Here is a 16,579-nt window from a genome sequence, read left to right as displayed (position 1 = left end):
ATATATATATATATGTATATATATATATATATATATATATATATATATATATATATATATATATATATATATATATATAATATACAACTTCTGTGATGGCAGGGTTTTGTTCTTTAATCTTTTGCTCTTTCCTTAGAGCCTCTGACTCAATGATCTCCCTGTCACTTTTATCAGGTCTAAACATCATGTTTGCACAATGTAATACCTAATATAATACATATCTAAAAACTCTGGTTTCCCTCACTCCAAAAAGTAGTCAAGTGAATATACTACTTTATGTAGTTGGCATAAGATATGCATCAGGCTTAACTTTACATAGGCTAATTAACAAAGGTAGGCTGGTGGAAATTTTGTGCTGAATTTCTGGGCATTTCAGTTGCATTCAGAACATGGTTGGATGTTGACTCTGAGGTGGCTTGTTGGAAAATAGAAGCCTCTAATGTGCCTCTACGTCACTTACAGGATTGGTCAAATCTATTTCAAAGGAAGTTCAAATATAATTCGATATTATTGTAAAATTCTCTTAATATCTAGATCAGTGTAAATATTTGCTGTGACTTTGATCAACAGGGTTTATGGTGATTTTTATGACCTCCAAGTGTCTTATAATGTCCTTTCTGTATTTAAGGATGTCTATAGGAAATAAAATTGTTCTCATAGCCTTGTACAAAGCTAAGATAATAGAGATATGTCCAAATACATGTCCAAGAAAACCGGCATACTAATAAATGGAGCCAATATACATAGTATACACAGTATGTGCTGGCAACACCTAATGTTCACCTATAAGAATATTCTAAAATATGTTTTTCTTCTTTTTTTGTAAGTTGAATCAGTTGTAAAAGAGACCTTGTATAAGTTGTTGTTTGCTGAATAATGATCATGTTTTAAACCTTACATTACTATAATGCAGGATACTTCTTTGAAATGAGGCATGAATCTAATTACTCAGCACACAAACTTGAGTTCATAGAACCAAAAGGAAATTGATTTAGTAGATCATTCAAAAGTGAAGATCAACAAAGACAATTTGAAAATGGTAAGGGCATGATCATTTTTTATTTATAACCTTTTAAACCTAATAGATTTTAAATTTAATTCCAATTAAGGACCATATTCTGGTTAAGCTTGTATTCTGTTAAATATGTTTACATGCTTCATAGTTTACAACTATTGGTGTATTTCTATATAGATACATGATAATCAGCATTTATCAAATAAACCTTTGAATAAAAACAATGACTGCATTTTAGTACTTAGTCAACATTCATTTTCAATGGCTTTCCACAATTATTCTCCATGCTAAGATTAATGATGAATTAGGAAATGTAGGCTAGTAATCACTTTAAATATAAGAATGATATGGTGCTGTCATCCATCTGTATCTTGATTTAATTTGTATTTAATGAAATGCCATGGGTCATCAGAGATTAAACACTCTCGCTGTGCTCTCAATTGAATCCATCCGTCCGCTTGTCGGTCCATCGCCAGATCTTAACGAGAAAGCAATTATAGTTTCACCCAAATGAAAGATAATCTTTTATTTTAAAGTTAACTTCACCGCTGCTGAATCAATCTGTTTTATTTTGTTTGTAATTTGGAATGTTTATTGGCTTGTAGTTAAAGCGAAGCATTCCTTTCACTGAGTTGTAAGAAATTGCTTTTAAGGTGTTTTAATAGCACCATAGTTGCACAATATTCAATATATTTCTTTTTATTATTACTTTTGTTTATACTACTTTTATTCATGTAATTTCTATGTGAGCTATTATGCACAGCAGTAGGCCAGTAATTGTTAATCTATGTCCACATTTATCTTTTTTAGCACCTTACAGCATGAGCATTTTTATTACACCATGTCAAGTTAAAAGTTATTCACCCATAGTTTGTTCTGTACTTATATTACTTTATTTTGCTGAATTTCGTCCATGGTTTCCACTGGCCTTCACATTCATCTTTCCTCTGACTATTGTCATAATAATTATAACTCGTATTCCAAGTTGCTCTACGATTTAACTCTGCACTCAGCCTTTTTCTCACTCTCATTTCTCTCATTTTGTAGTTTACTTCTAGCAGGGGTGTCTAAACTCGGTCCTGGAGGGCCACTGTCCTGCAGAGTTTAGCTCCAACTCGCTTCTACACACCTGCCTGGAAATTTCTAGAATGCTTAGTAGGGCTGGCCACACACTTGAAGATTTTGCACCCGATTTGCACCTCCTAGCGATCAGGGGGCAGGGCCCGATTCAAGCCTTGTCATAAACGACTTCTTGTCCAAAAAATCCTCAAATTGTGTGCTGTCATTATGATTGTTTAACTGCTCCCGATCATGTCGGAGCCTGCACAGTCCCAAGTCGTAAATATCAAACATGTTTGGTAATTTACGACACCTGATGAACGGGCTGCCTCTGACTTGTTTCCCACGATAGCCAATGAGAGTGAGCAATATGAAGGTAATATGATGCCATAAAAAATTGCATGCACAGGGTAAGATTTGTGAAAGTGTACATAAGTTTACAAGCGTAAATTAAATTTGCATGCGCAAGAAAGATTTGTAAAGGTGTAAATCGCCTTTCAAGTGTAAGAAAAAAATATTTGCAGCATTTTACTGTTATTCGCAAGTGTAATTAATGCATTGTGAAGCTGCAGCTTCATGCTAACGCAAAATAAATAGGATTTGTATTCCTCTGACTTACATTTTTCCACGCTTGCACTTTTGCCACGTTTTTTGCGCACAAATGCGGCCAAAAGCATTGCAGGCCTGTGAACAGCAATTTGCAAGCGAAAACAACAGAGTCAGGAACTGCAGAACAGATTGATCGTGTAAAACCAACCTTTGTGTAAAAAAATAAACTGTTGCAAATGTCTGAATGACTTGGGGTAAAAAAGTTCCTGAAATAACCCGATTTGTACAGTTGCGTCTTTCTTTTATCTGCGCTTCCAGTTTTGGCACGATTCTCTCACTAATTGAGTTTTGCAAGCGAGAAGAGGAGGGCGGGTCCACCTTCATCATGCAGCCAATCAAATGAGCTTCTAGCTGACTCTCGTTTTACTCCTTATCTGATTGGTTCAATAAACACGCTAGTCGGCAGAACACATCTCTATCTTCATTTGGCTCAGAAACGTTCTCGTTGGTGAAATGATACTTTTAATTCACACATACATATTGAAATGAATTGGTTAAATAAATAAATAAATCATGATTGCTTAAGCTGTGCACCATTAGGCTGACTATATGAATTCATACTGAATTTCGAGCTGGCGTGTTAAGAAAATGTCTGTGTATTCAATGCATGTATCCTGCTCATCATCATCATCATCATCATCATCATCATCCTCCTCCTCAGCAGGCCAAATCAGTTTGTAATGTTGATGTTGCTGAATGTAGGCCTAATCCCTATTCACACTGGATTAGTATTATCTGGGGACCACGTGTGATTTAGAAATGACCAACCCACATCTGGATTTCGTGTGGCACATTTCACACGGGATAAGCGAAGCCTGTGATTTTACTCAAATTTACTGACTTATCTCCCAGATATGATGTCAATAGGCTATTGCTTGGAAATGTCTTGTCGTTACAGGTCTAGCTGTATGATATAACATAATACGAAACAATTTTCCTTACCGCATGCTGCATACATGTCATCCATCTCCATCTAATCATTATTTTTGTTCTTCTTTTTTTCTTAATCTTCTTTCCCTTTCTGCAAATTGTATAGTTGTATGGTGTAGGCTATAGCAATATGACCCAGCACCCAAAATACTATAAAATTACTCCAACGCAGCCTCCATTCTTCGTGAAAGATGGATTAAAAAAGCGCACAGAAAACAAAAACCTTGAAAAAATATATACGACCTCGCCAAATCACAGAGATGCTGATTCGCATGGGACTAAAATTATCACAGGACCTTGGTGTTCGGCGAAATATGGTAGGTCATTTGCGGGTGAATTTTTACTTTACAAATTACGGACATTGCCGATTTGCACGGGATTAAGATCACAGACAATCTCCACAATTATTACAAATGACTAGAGGTCACCAGGTAATACTAATCCCGTGCGAATAGGGCTCTAATATCTGCACTACTGCATGCATAATTTCACCTGTCAATTAATCATGGGTGATTCCAGAATTATTATTTTACTAAAATGAGTTACAATAATATTGTTTGCCTTTAACATGTATTTTAAGGGCCCTTATGTCTGTGGTCTCCCACAATTAAAAAAAAAAATGAGAAAAATGTGAGAATCGTCTAGTGTATCCCAGGCCTAAGACCTTGATTAGCTGGTTCAGGTGTGTTTAATTGGGGTTGAAGCTGAACTCTGCAGAACAGTGGCTCCAGGAGCGGGACCCCTGCTTTAGAGAATGATGGAAATGAAGGAATTCTGAGAAAGTACTTGTATTGCAATAATTCACTTTTATTGTAATATTTCATTGGTATGAGATATTCCTTATTGGAGCCTCGGTACTAAATTGACTAATTTGAGTTATTCTCAAACATGTTCAATCACCACGGTCCTTGACAGCCATTTTGTTCCAATCCCATGGGATTTATTAGTATATTTGCTGTAACCACACTGGCATTAGTAGTACATTTAACATTAGCTCAAATGATTTATAGGGAATTTTAATAATAAATCATGAATATGATTAATATTTTGCATTTTACAGTTACATTAATTTATTCGAAGTTGAAAATAGATCGATTTGTATATATGAATAATCAATCACAACTAATTATAATTCATCATTCATATATCAATAAACCCATTTCAGATCGATTATGAGATAACCCTTAACGGAAATGAATGTAATTATCAAACGGTCGTTTGTCCAGCAAAATGGCCGTAAGATTCACTTAACATTTTCTCAACAAAAATGATCTCTTTCTTACAATTCAAAGAAAGCTATTTTCTGGCCATAAAAAAACAACTTTCCTGTTCTTATAAGATTAGATTACTTAAAAGTAACAAATCAGCTTTGTAGCAATTAAGATCGAAAACATCTCATTGACTTTAGTTATGAGCAGGCAGACAGAATCAATCAAGTATATATAATTTTAATAATTGGACTAATACATTGACCTAAGGAATACAAAAATACTACAGTTTACACGAGGAAATATGTATGTACAGGCAGGGCAGGACTTAGGGTGGTGGGGGCCCCTGGGCTTGAGTCACTTTCGGGCCCTACCTTCTATACATTACTTCAAATAGAACACAATGATACATACACAAGCTATGTAGGCCTATTAGAGCTACACAATTCTGGATAAACTGAGAATAAAAATAGAGATCACGATTCTGAACAAACAACTAAGCAAAATAACATAATTTATGTTAATTGCTGAAGTCTATTAAAATGTTTAATTAATCTGAATTATAAAAAAATAAAAAAAACTTGGGTTTGAATGAATGATTCAATTCCTCAATCAAATGCACTTGTTTCATAGATGAATCAGCATTTTTGAACGAATCTCCTGAATGAACGATTCAATGACAAATGTTTTTTAAAAGTCATTTGTCGTCATCTGGTGGCGTAACAATATAATCGATCCAATCGTTATTTGAAGTGCAAAGCTACTTTCAAAAGGTGACTGGTACCATAGACAGTGTTACATGTTAAAAAAAGTTCAAAGTGATCATAAGTTTATTGCAATGCACAAATGTCTTGGTCAGAATGAGAATAAAACACTTATTTACCTGGAAAACATATGTTTTGATTGTGGCATTTCTTTGAGATTTAGAATCCAGTATTCCTATAGGCTAATTATTGTTTCTTTTATGAATTTAATAAAGAACTCTGTCTCGTATTCTGTCCAAACGATCCATGTAGGCTACTTTAGTGTCCATTCGTTTTTCCTTTTTTAACCCGTAATTGAAAAACGAAAAATGAACGGTTGTTGTCTTTTTAAAACGCAAAGTTGAACACCAACATTTTAATTTGAACTGGCTACACCAACTGCTGCGCAAAAAAGTACATGTCGACGAATTTTCAGATTTCTTTTTGCCCCTTTATTAAACATTTAAAATATTCACAAATTAATATGGAAAACATGTCGATTTTACTGGTTTTCAAAGGCCAAATTAGAACCTGAAATTGATGTTTTTCCCGCAGTGCGAAGAAGAGCCATTAATATTAGGCTATTAATAAACTTGCTTTGGCTAAAATCACATCTCCATCTCCGCTGTTAAGATGCGCCTTTAGAGAGAAATGCACATTTCATACGGATTAATCAGAAGGTATTAGCTTTCGATTCGAATTTGTTCGTTTTAAAGTGGACATTTCAATCTTTAGCCAACATAGGCTATATTTTGTTTCAGTTCTCGCGCTCCAGTTTACGGAGATCATGAAAGTGCGTCTGATTGTTTTCTTTTATTTTACAAAAGCACAACGTTGTCTTGTTATTGTGAGTTTACACAAATAAAATGATTTTCTGTTTGACTAGAAATGATAGAGTATTTTAAGTTGTTTCCACTGTTGATAGGAAAATGCAAGTCGCGGCCGCGCCTCCGTGCCATGCAGTGCGCGCTCCACACTCAGCTTTGTTCCTTTTTTGCATAAAAGCGTCTTCTAAATAGGCCTATTGCCTATTTAGAAGACGCTTTTATGCAAAAAAGGAACAAAGCTGAGTGTGGAGCGCGCACTGCATAATTAACCTATTAATTATGTTATAATTAAATAATATAAAATTATTATTATTTGCGTAGCTATACATGGACCTCAAACACACCGCGTCTTCTAACTCAGGTGACTGTAATTCCGCAAAAACTGTTTCCATTGCAGTTTTGCGAAAATTTTTTCGAATTGCCTGAAAAACCACCTCATGCGAGCGTAAATTTTTTTTTTTTTAGATAAACGGGAGTTTTTGCGACATTGACGTGTTTCCATTGTGCTTATTTTCAATTCGCAATTTCAATTTGCGCAATTTGAAGGGTAATGGAAACGCGGCTACTGTCTTATGCAGACAGTTTTTTTCAACGGTTTGGCAGTAAACGAGGCACTACGTAGGCTAACTACCAATAACCAATCAGCAAACCTAAATTATATTTTTCATTGCAGGGAAGGGCCAGGTAACAATGCTAGACCAATCAACAAACTTTAAATGAAAAATTAAATGACTGACATATTATTGAAAAAATCAAACGCAAACGGGCGGGGGCCCCTATTGGGCGGGGCCCATGGGCTTGAGCCCAGTCAAGCCCAATGGTAAGTCCGGCCTTGTGTACAGGACACGTAAACAAAATACAAGAATAAACGAATAACGAAAATGAGGGAGAGGATGAAAGAGAGTTCTGACAATGAGAGAAAGTGAAACTAAACGTGCGATCAAAGAAAGATCTCAGTTAGGCAAAATCACAGGTAGTAACCTTGAGAGACAACAAGAAATCACATCAATCAAATCAAAAATAATTACTTGCGAACCATACGAATAATTTCGTTATTCGTATGGTTCTCTTTGTATTTGCTGAAGAAGAGCTCTTTTAGAGCGGGGCGTGTTTCCTCGTGTCTTTGGGGCGAGCCCGACTCGCGCGAATTTTAAAGGTTCACCGAACGTGAAGTTGCCAGAAGCATGATTCAGAGTCCATCTCCCTTTGTGGAGGGAGAAACGAATATGAAAATAAAACTTAGTGAAGAAAATAAAACGGAGTTGATGAATCCCTAGGAGCCCTGGAGCCAGGAATTCTTTCAGTGCTCGTGCACGTCCTTGAGGATGAGGAGTGCGCGCCGCGAGAGATTCAAGTCTCTTTAAAGTTGAAGCTTCACTGAACGAATGGTAGAGTCTAAACAAAGACGAAAATAAAGAAAAGACTTAAGAAAATAAACGAGAAAACGGAGAATGAATGCTCCCTAAAAGGGAGCCATATGGATCTTCCCGCTGCCGAAGAGGGTTTGAAAAAGCAGGAACAAAACAAGAAGAAAGAAAATACAGAACTCCACTGAACGCGGAGTGTAACCGCTTTTCAAGGGGACAGAAATTCCACTCCTCCCTGGCGCTTGGGGCAATTGGAACGCGAAATTCCAGGCGGGAGAAATTTTCTTTCTCACTTAGGAGTTCGATTTGCATGTTTTATGACAGTATAGGATCATGCCATTTCTACTTTAAACAATTATAACTGCAGTAAAATGCATTTTATCATAATTTGGTACCCATATCTTTCCTACTGGTATATGGAGGTTCAATTCAAGACCACATTTGGTATGTTTAAAAGCTACGCATAGAAATGACTTCTTATTCTGTAAAATAAGCATTAAGAGTTCAACTAACAATCTAGGAATAAGATTAACCCAAAAGGTGATGTACATTTACAAATGGGGATGAAAATTGGACTTTTAAAAAGATCCACATGGCATATCTATGATTGCAACAGTGTGCAACATTTTCTGAAACATTTTTCTTTTAAGGTTTACAAGAATACAAAAACATATCACAGAGAAGAACAATCATGGAAAGGGGAAATTACATTCAGGTTTACATACTTCTTCAATGGTTATACATAACATATAAAATATCTAGGATGAACACTTTAATTCTGCTCTTCTGCCAGAATCTCAGTGAGATTCCTGGCTGGCTAGCATTCCGTTAGGACCATAAAATTTTATGGTCTGGTGGGAGGTAGGGTACAAGATATAGTGTATCATTCTTAAAATACCCACTTAGAATTCAAAACTACACACTAGAGAATCACACTATAGAATAACACAAAACTAATCAACATGCGTGCTTTAATATGTCACCTACAAATTCTGAATCACTTGTATTCGGAATTAAATGCAAAGGGATGTTTGTTTGTGTGTGTGTGTGGAGATCTTATGGCCACCTGGGTCTCTGGTTTAGAGAGAGAGAGATGTTAGCAGATAGGGATCTCTTTGAAGCCATCTTCTCAAATTCTGAGATGTTCTCTGATAAGCATCACTTGGTAACAAACGTGTCAAAAGAGATCAATTCAGTCCAGACTCATGGCGCTATGCTCTAATTTACAATTACGAGTTTAAGGGTTAAAAGCTTCCTTAAAATTTATAATGACAAGTAATCATGAGTCCTGTCCATACGCTACATTGCCTTCAAATCTTCTCAACTCAGTGACAGCTCAATCTTGAGGGAGAAAGGGTTTTTATTAAGTATGTAGCTCTGAGTAAAGCCTTTGGCAAAGACAAACCTTTGGCAGACAAGCCAAGTCTTTAATTTTACTTAGTGTATTTGTAGAAGTCTTCAGAAAGAAAATGCTTAAATGCACAATGCTCTAAATTGAAGTACTACATTGTTAATGGTTAAATTTCCACATGACAAGGTACAGCAGAACTTAAATTGATATAATTAAATTATTTAGATATAATATATTTTTATTTATAAGTAAATCTTGTTTATTTTTAGTATTGAATTGGGTTAGTAGTAAGAATTGCCTTTCTGGTGAGGAGCTATTGTTATATTACTACATTAATCACATGTAATACACCACACACTATTAATGTTTCACACCATATTTATGTCATTTTGGTTCGAACCAACACCTTTTTAGTCTATGGTGCCGTTAGAACTCAATTTCTTTTCTACCTTGAAATATATCTTAGACTCAAGTCTCAATCTTTGCAATGAGACTTGTGGTGCATCTCAATCAGCTTCCTATATTTCAGTAGTCAGGGCACTGATCAGGGACTTTCTCAATAAAAAAATAAATAAAGTCCTTGTTTTGCACTGAAATGTTTGCTCCCTAAAATGTACCACAATGCATCATTAACCAGGAAGCATCGATGCTCACTTCCTATAACGTCTCGGTTACATATGGTAACCCTCGTTCCCTGAAGGAGGGAACGGATACGTACGTCATGACCGACTGATAGGAATCTCGCTAAAGAGGCCAATCTACTTCGAGTGAAACTAAAACGAGCCAATACACATTGGCGTGCAATCATTTGCATCAGTTGTTCAGCCTTGTAGTGTGGGTATATAATGAGCAGAGGGTGCGATTGCACTTCAGTTTTTTGCTGAGGAGCCAAGCCTGATAAGCTGGCCGCCCCGAGGGCTGGGTCTGCTTCCTCCAGGGGCAACGCTTGCAGGTTCACTACCTGGTCTCTGAAGGGAGTGGTAGGAACATTGGGCACATAGCCAGACCGGGGTCTCAGTACAACATGGTTGTCACCCGGCCCGAACTATAGGCACGATTCGTCGACCGAAAATGCTTGCAGGTCCCCTACCCTCTTGATAGAGGCCAGTGCAATCAGCAGCAAAGTCTTCAAAGAGAGCAGCTTTAAGTCTGCTCACTGCAAAGGCTCAAAAGGAGCATCCTGAAGTGCTCAAAGCACCAGGGAAAGGTCCCAAGAGGGTATGGAGGGGGGACGAGGAGGGTTTAACCGTCTCGCCCCCCCCCTAAGGAAGCTGACAACCAGGTCGTGCTTTCCAACTAATTTGCCATCTATGTGGTCGTGATAAGATGAAATGGCGGCAGCATGTACTTTGAGGGTGGAGGGGGAGACAGCCTTCACTCCAAGAAGGAAAGCACGGACCCTATCGAACATCTTCAGGGGTCCTCTCTACAAGAAGAACACCACTCAATGAACAGGTTCCACTTTAAGGCGTACGCACGTCTCGTAGACGACGCTCGTGCAGAAGTGATGGTGTTAAGTACCTCTGGGGGTAAGTCACCTAGAACCTCTGCATCCTGGTACCAGACATGGAGTTTCCCGAGGTCCGGACACGGGTGCCATAGGGTGCCCCGTCTCTGAGTCAGAAGGTCCTTCCTCAGAGGAATGGGCCAGGGAGGGACTGTGACGAGGAGCATGAGTTCTGGGAAACAGGTCCGGGTAGGCCAATAGGGAGCCACCAGAAGGACCTGCTCCTTGTCCTCCCTGACTTTGCACAGGGTCTGCGCAAGTAGGCTCACTGGGGGGAACGCATAATTGTGGAGGCCCCGGGGCCAGCTGTGTGTCATTGCAGGAGATGGCGGGCGAGTTGCGAAGGGAGCCTAGACCACCTTGTCGGTTGATGTACGCAACGGTCGCAGTGTTGTCCGTACGGACCAGCACGTCTCTGCCCTGTAGCGGCCTCTTTAAGATAAGGCCTCTCAGAGCGAGACGTACTGCTAGCAACTCAAGGCAGTTAATGTGCCAATGCAGTTGAGGGCCCGTCCACACCCCTGACACTGCATGCCATTGTCGGTGGCACCCCAGCTGGTGTGAACACCACAGCATGCCTGGACATCTCTTGGCTTTACCGCCCTTCTTGAAGGGGGCCTGGACGGGCGGGGGGCCCTCGTCAGACCCTGGCTCACAACACATTGGGACACTGATGGTGACATGACAACACCCTCATTGTACAAAGTCACTACTGGTATTTATGAACAACAGCAGAACTGATATTTATACAACAATTTTATTTTGATATATTATAAAGTACATTACGATAAATATCTTGATTTGTTACATACCTGCATCAGTTCAGTCGTAAATTTAAATTTATTATGTTAGCTAGCTTATGTTCAGTACCTGTCTAGATATGTTTATACTGAAATATAATTAAATAAGTGTTTGTTTTTTCAAAACCTTCATTGCGTCATTATGTTTTGTGAGTTGGCTTACGTGATATATGTTTAGCGTATTAAAACTTCCATTCCCTTATCGGTCGGTCACTCTCGACGTACGTCGTGACAGACTGATAGGAATCTCGCTAGAGAGGCCAATCTACTTTGAGTGAAACTAGAACGAGCCAATATACATTGGCGTGCAGTCATTTGCTTCAGCTGTTCAGCCTCGCAGCGCGGGTATATAATGAGCAGAAGGTGCGATTGCACTTCAGCTTTTTGCTTCGGAGCCAAGCACTTTTTGATGAAATATAGTTTAAACAAAATTTATACATAAAATTAATTGTCCTTTTACTAAAAAGGATTTGAGACTTGGACTCATGACAAAGGGCTTGACTTAAACATCTTCGATTTGCATTACATTCAATGTATTTTATCATTTACATGCATTCCCTGAGAATTCCCTGAGAATCAAACCCATGACCTCGACGTTGCTTGCATGCTCTGCTGTTTGAATTACAGGATCGCTACATAACTGTGTTTTTGGTGCAGGTTTTTTTTTTAATTATTATTCTGATAAACATTCTGTCCCCTCAAACTAATGTTTCAACTGTGTGGTCAAGAAGCAATACATGTTTCACTGAATTGTGGTTTCCCTATTATTACACCAACCATGTTCCTGGATCAACTCATCGCCTCATTAGTAGACAACAAGACCCTGAAATAGGTGTATCAAAAAAGTTTCTCCAGTGTCCAGAGGCAGGGTTGGGAAGCACTGCATTAGACAACTGACGCAAGAAACGCCTTTTATTTGTTGGAGTCTGATCTATGAATACATTTTACTGGATATGCTACAATTACCTCTATGAATGAAAGTTTCTGATTTCTTTCTAATTTCTAAGTGCATCATGTTGCATCAGAGTACAAGTTAAATATGCTAAGGCTATGGTCCAAACAGAGTTACAAGTACAGTAGCCTATATGTCGTACAGCAGAGCAGGTGTTTTCAAGCTAGGAGGGTCTATGGAAAATTTAAAGGAAAAGGAAAAAGAAATTAAATGTACATTTTATGACCGAATTCAGAATTAATTGAAAAAATTTGTTTTATTTTGCAGAGAGTTAGTGAGAGGGTCGGAGGGGCAGAAGGAACTAAATTAGATTATGACTTTACGGAAATGGAAAAGGTAAGTTCCTTCAGCGAGAGTTATGATTCTCTTTTAAGAGAGCATGGCAGTGAGCATGTGGTTGTTTATTAGAATTCTAATTTTGGAAGGTTTAATTAGGTCATCTGTTGACTCAAAATTATAGTCTAATTAAGTGTGAATATTTTGAGTGAGTTTATAAATGTGTATTTTAGAGTATCTCTTACAAAGATGGTTAAAAATTGGATGGATGGATGGATGGATGGATGGATGAATGAAATGAAATGAAATAATGAAATGAAATGAAATAATGAAATGAAATGAAATGAAATGAAATGAAATGAAATGAAATGATGAAATGAAATGAAATGAAATAATGAAATGAAATGAAATAATGAAATGAAATAATGAAATGAAATAATGAAATGAAATGCATGCATGCATGCTGGGGGCTTTACGGCATCTAGCTGATATGCGATGCCAAACACTGCTTTTGAAATATGTGGAATGTTTAATTCTTTCATGTTTAAAAAATGTTTCTTTCTGTTCTATTCTTGTATGTTCTCATCTTTACTGTACTATAGAAAGTTGACACCACCACAAGGGCAGTGCTGGACATTATGACCAAGACAACGGAGTACCTGCAACCCAATCCAGGTGAATGTTTTTTTCATTGTAAATCCTTAATTTATAAAATAAAAATGTAATTAATGTACATTTGTTTTGTGTTTGTTTCTGTAGCAACTCGTGCCAAGATGAGTATGATGAGCTCCATGTCTAAAATCCGTGGAGGAGATAAAGGTCCCGGCTACATACAGACTGAAGTCATCCTGGGAGAGTCCATGCAAAAGTTTGGCAGGGAACTCGGGGAGGATTCCTGCTTTGGTAATGCTTGCTTTGTTATAAACATACTCAATGTAAGAGCCGTTAGCTTTGTGGGCAGCTATCCCACACATAGCGCAGTATAAACATACACAATGCAAACTGCATTATTCCAAAAAAATGAGTTCTATTTGCGTTCATCAACAAGCTCTTTTGACTACATGGTTACTTGGTTAGCAAACAAGATTAAACTACAAAATATGCGTCATTCTTCTGTTGGTGTGTAAAAAGCAAAATCCATGACTGAATGGATTTATCGATCATAAAGAAAAAATACGTGGTAGTATTTAGATGTTTAAACCATTGCACCACAGATTGATAACAGAAAATATGAATTTCAAACTGCAAACACAGTTCAACACGATGCATGATAAGGGCATTTTCAGACCCGTTTGCTTTGTTCTGAAAAAGTGTTTTAAACTGTTAAAATATTACATTTAATTTTTATTAGGGGTTCAAGCACGAAGTGCTGAAACCCTATTGTAATTGTGCTGATTTTTAGGGGTTCAAGCACGAAGTGCTGAAACCCTATTGTAATTGTCCTGATTTTTAGGGGTTCAAGCACGAAGTGCTGAAACCCTATTGTTATTGTAAGGATTTTTATTAGGGGTTCAAGCACGAAGTGCTGAAACCCTATTGTAATTGTGCTGATTTTTATTATTTTTCTTCTGCCGTAAAACGCATTGTGCAGCCCAAACCGTAAGACCTGGAACCTTGAAACTTTGCCAAATGGTAGTACAAAAATCGAGGAGAGGGTATCAAATTATGACCTCGATTGGCCCATAGGTGGCGCTATAGCGACCAAAAGCGCGAAACTGCTCATAACTCCTAGACCATATGTCGTAGACTCAAGTGTCTTATATCATTGGAAAGCTGGAACCCTGAAGAACAAAACGTATATCTCCGATTTCATTTCCGGTATGCAAATTTTTCCGCCATTTTGAATTTTGTCAAAAACCTACTTTTGCGAACTAGTCCTAGGTTTTTCGTCCGATCGGAACCAAACCAGTGCAGAAATGTTCGCTGGAGTCTGAATATCAATAATTATCGAAAAAAAGTTGAAATTTCGATTCACGGTCGCTAGGGGGTGCAAAAATATTGTTGTGGGAGGAGCCTATTTTACTAAAAGGGCTATAACTCAAGATGTAAATGAGGTATCTTCACCGAACTCGGTCCACATGTGTAGGAGTTCAATCTTGGGTCACAGTAAAAAAATCGCGACGATTGAACACTAGGTGGCGCTATAACATGAAAAAAACATGAAAAGGGCTATGACGACCTGACCGTTAGTCCGATTGACTTGAAAATTGGTATGCAGTGTCTTGGTCCAAGGTGCCATGTATGTCTTTGAGGACATTGGCATATCTCAAAAAACATGGCCGCCATCGGCCAATGAAATTTGAGCACCTATTAGACAAGGTTAACGGAGGCTGATCGGAACAAAACTCGGTAGGCATGTTCGACTCATGGTCCTAGAGGTCTGTAAGAATTTTGAAAGAAATCGGCCACTAGTTGGCGCTAACGAGTTTTACAGCTCCGTAATCACGTGGTGTTACAAATATCCACACAATATGCATATCATTTGATAGACCTTCTCATGGAGAACAACTTTGCCTCAAGAACCATTGCTGTCAATCAAACCGTTCATTAAATATTCATAATTATGTTAAAAACCTACTTTTGCGAACTAGTCCTAGGTTTTTCGCCCGATCGGAACCAAACGAGTCTAAGACAATTCTATGGACTCTCTAGATAAATAATTATCAAAAAAAAGTTGAACTTTTGCATTTTTCGCATGGGTATATTGGGTTATAAAGAAAATGGGCGTGGCAAAATGCACTCAAAAGCCTATAAATCCTAAACGAAAACACAGAACTTCACAAAAATTGATGCACATATTTGTCATAACATGCTAAAGGAGCCTGGAAATTTGTATGGAGATCGGACCAAAGGTAGCGCTATAACTGTTAAAACGCTTTAAAACCATATATTTCCTATGGTAAATTGCCTGTATTGGCTGTGAATGGTCTTTTCCTATGAAAAATTCCTATTCCTATCTATGATCATATCATTTTCATATAATAATGTTCATGACTCTTAATAAGCATGAAAAATTTCAGACAGATCAGACAAAATTTGCCTCTATAACAGTTAAAAAGGTAAAAATGATATAACATATCATTAAGCCAATAAGTGGTATTTTACTGCCCCCTGCTGCCATTTCATCATACTGCTCCCTAATATTGTCATATAATTCATATTTAGACTTTATAAAATCATTATTTTAACATTTTCAATCATATTTTGTCAAAACTCATCTATTGGAGTATTACTTGACAATTGTGTCACACTGAGATATTGAAATGGACGAAAGTAAATGAATGAAATGAAACGAAAGTAAAACGGGCATTTAAGCCACGCCCCCGAATACAAATTCACTAATAACTCAAAAACGGAAAGTTGTTGCACGTTCAAATTTTGATGGTAAGGTCCTCTCCAGGCTCTTGATCGAAACGTGTCGTCGCGGGCCTCCGTGGGCCTCCGTCGAGGGCTCCTCGAGCACTATCTATGCTCTGAGATTCAGAGTTTTTCGCGTTCTGGTTACCGAGATATAACTGAAAAACCAAATTCCCATTTATTCGAGTAGGGTCTGCGCAGGCAGATAATATTGATTTATTCACTCATTCATTCAAACACTTCAATTGTAAAATGCAAGCTATAATACCACTTTTGTCCACTTGAGGGAGCAGCAGGTTTGCACATTACCTTTTCATTAGCTTTCAGTATTGGGAAACAAACAAATGCTTTAAAAAGCAATCTTTTTTATTATGATAGGGCTGTAGCTATCGATTATTTTAGTAATCGAGTATTCTATTCAAGTAATCGGATAAAAAAAATTGTGGTAAAAAATAGATTCAAGTTAACAACAGCCTTTAAAATGACTTAAAATACAAATATATAATAACAAGCAACAATAATTGGTTCAAGTAAAGTATCAAAGTAAGTAATTATATTGGTTTTATTGAAGAACACTG

At 37.5% G+C, this 16,579-nt stretch overlaps 1 protein-coding gene across 1 annotated transcript in view; it reads left to right on the top strand.

The window, feature by feature from the left end:
• The window catches only part of LOC308686277 (endophilin-A1-like), a 32,137-nt gene extending 16,828 nt beyond the window's left edge, over nt 1–15,309 (top strand). The window contains exons 2-4 of the mRNA XM_081394640.1: nt 12,636–12,704; nt 13,247–13,319; nt 13,404–15,309. Coding sequence (XP_081250766.1) covers nt 12,636–12,704; nt 13,247–13,319; nt 13,404–13,630 — 369 coding nt within the window. The 3' untranslated portion in view covers nt 13,631–15,309. The remainder of the gene's footprint in view (nt 1–12,635; nt 12,705–13,246; nt 13,320–13,403) is intronic.
• Nucleotides 15,310–16,579: the final 1,270 nt, after the last annotated feature.

Source organism: Scardinius erythrophthalmus (assembly GCF_964197995.2).
Source record: "Scardinius erythrophthalmus genome assembly, contig: HAP1_SCAFFOLD_81, whole genome shotgun sequence".
Classification (NCBI taxonomy): Eukaryota; Metazoa; Chordata; class Actinopteri; order Cypriniformes; family Leuciscidae; genus Scardinius; species Scardinius erythrophthalmus.
Note: the sequence above shows the minus strand (reverse complement) of the source record. Positions and strands in the feature narration are given on the sequence as shown.